At 49.4% G+C, this 1,190-nt stretch overlaps 1 protein-coding gene across 1 annotated transcript in view; it reads right to left on the bottom strand.

Annotated features, from left to right (window-relative positions):
- The window catches only part of itpr3 (inositol 1,4,5-trisphosphate receptor, type 3), a 71,313-nt gene that overhangs the window by 44,293 nt on the left and 25,830 nt on the right, over nucleotides 1–1,190 (bottom strand). The window contains exon 5 of the mRNA XM_017305661.1: nucleotides 428–586. Within this exon, the coding sequence (XP_017161150.1) occupies nucleotides 428–586 (159 nt within the window). The remainder of the gene's footprint in view (nucleotides 1–427; nucleotides 587–1,190) is intronic.

Genomic DNA, 1,190 nt, shown 5'->3' with positions numbered 1-1,190 from the left:
GAGGTCATGTAAAGGTCATGTGGAGGCCACGTAGAGGTCATGTAAAGGTCACGTAGAGGTCATGTAAAGGTCACGTAGAGGTCATGTAAAGGTCATGTGGAGGCCACGTAGAGGTCATGTAAAGGTCATGTAGAGGTCATGTAAAGGTCACGTAGCGGCCATGTAAAGGTCACGTAGAGGTCATGTTGAGGTCATGTAAAGGTCCCATGGAGGTCATGTAGAGGCCACGTGGAGGTCAGGTAAAGGTCACATAGAGGTCATGTCAAGGTCATGTGGAGGCCACGTAGAGGTCATGTAGAGGTCATGTAAAGGTCACGTAGAGGTCATGTAAAGGTCCTGTAAAGGTCATGTGGAGGTCATGTAAAGGTCATGTAAAGGACATGTGGAGGTCATGTAAAGGTCAAGTAGAGGTCATGTTTTTTGTTACGTTGTCTCCGTTGGCCCGGAGTTTCCAGAACGGTTGGATGAAGAGCCAGGACCCCTCGTTCCCCGTCCCGTCCAGCGTGACGCGCATGGCGTTCTTCTCCAGCAGCGCCGGCAGACGTTTGTTCACCGTCAGATATTTGTTACTCTTCATGTGGAGAAGCTGCACATGAGACGAACATGTGGAGAGAGAGAGAAAAGCTGCGTTCACATGGCAGGAAATTATGATCGATATCAGACTTCTTCATTGCACTTCTGCCGTTGTCGTCCCACACATCCAATCTCTCCACTCCCATCCCTAAACGTTCCCGGATCGTTTTCGGAGCGTCTGAACGCTCATGTCCGTTTTATCCGTCACCAACGTGAGACATGCGCCATAATTCTGCAGCAGAAGAAGAATCTGGACGATAATAATGAATTGATGAAAGAAGTCTGAGTCAGTGAACGCATCACAGCCCAACTCCACCACTCCTGGTCCGACTCCAAACAGAACCGGGTCAGAACCGGGTCAGTCAGTGCTCCAGTAAAGTCCGCTGCTGTTAGCTTCCTTCATATTTCTGCTCACAGTTCAGGTTTTTTCCTCTGTTTGGGGTTAAGCACCGATCTGCTCCCAGCTGCATCCGCTCCCCTGTAATTAGCTCTTCTGGTCGTTTTATCATCTCAGTTTAATTCGTCTCCCGGCATCTTTAATCCGGAGCCTGTCGCTAATCTCACAGCTCCACTCTCACCATCCCATAATAAACATCAGGCGTTTCCTGTAACACCTC

This window comes from Poecilia reticulata, linkage group LG7, assembly GCF_000633615.1.
Source record: "Poecilia reticulata strain Guanapo linkage group LG7, Guppy_female_1.0+MT, whole genome shotgun sequence".
In the NCBI taxonomy this organism is placed as follows: Eukaryota; Metazoa; Chordata; class Actinopteri; order Cyprinodontiformes; family Poeciliidae; genus Poecilia; species Poecilia reticulata.
This window is presented reverse-complemented; position numbering and strand designations above follow the sequence as displayed.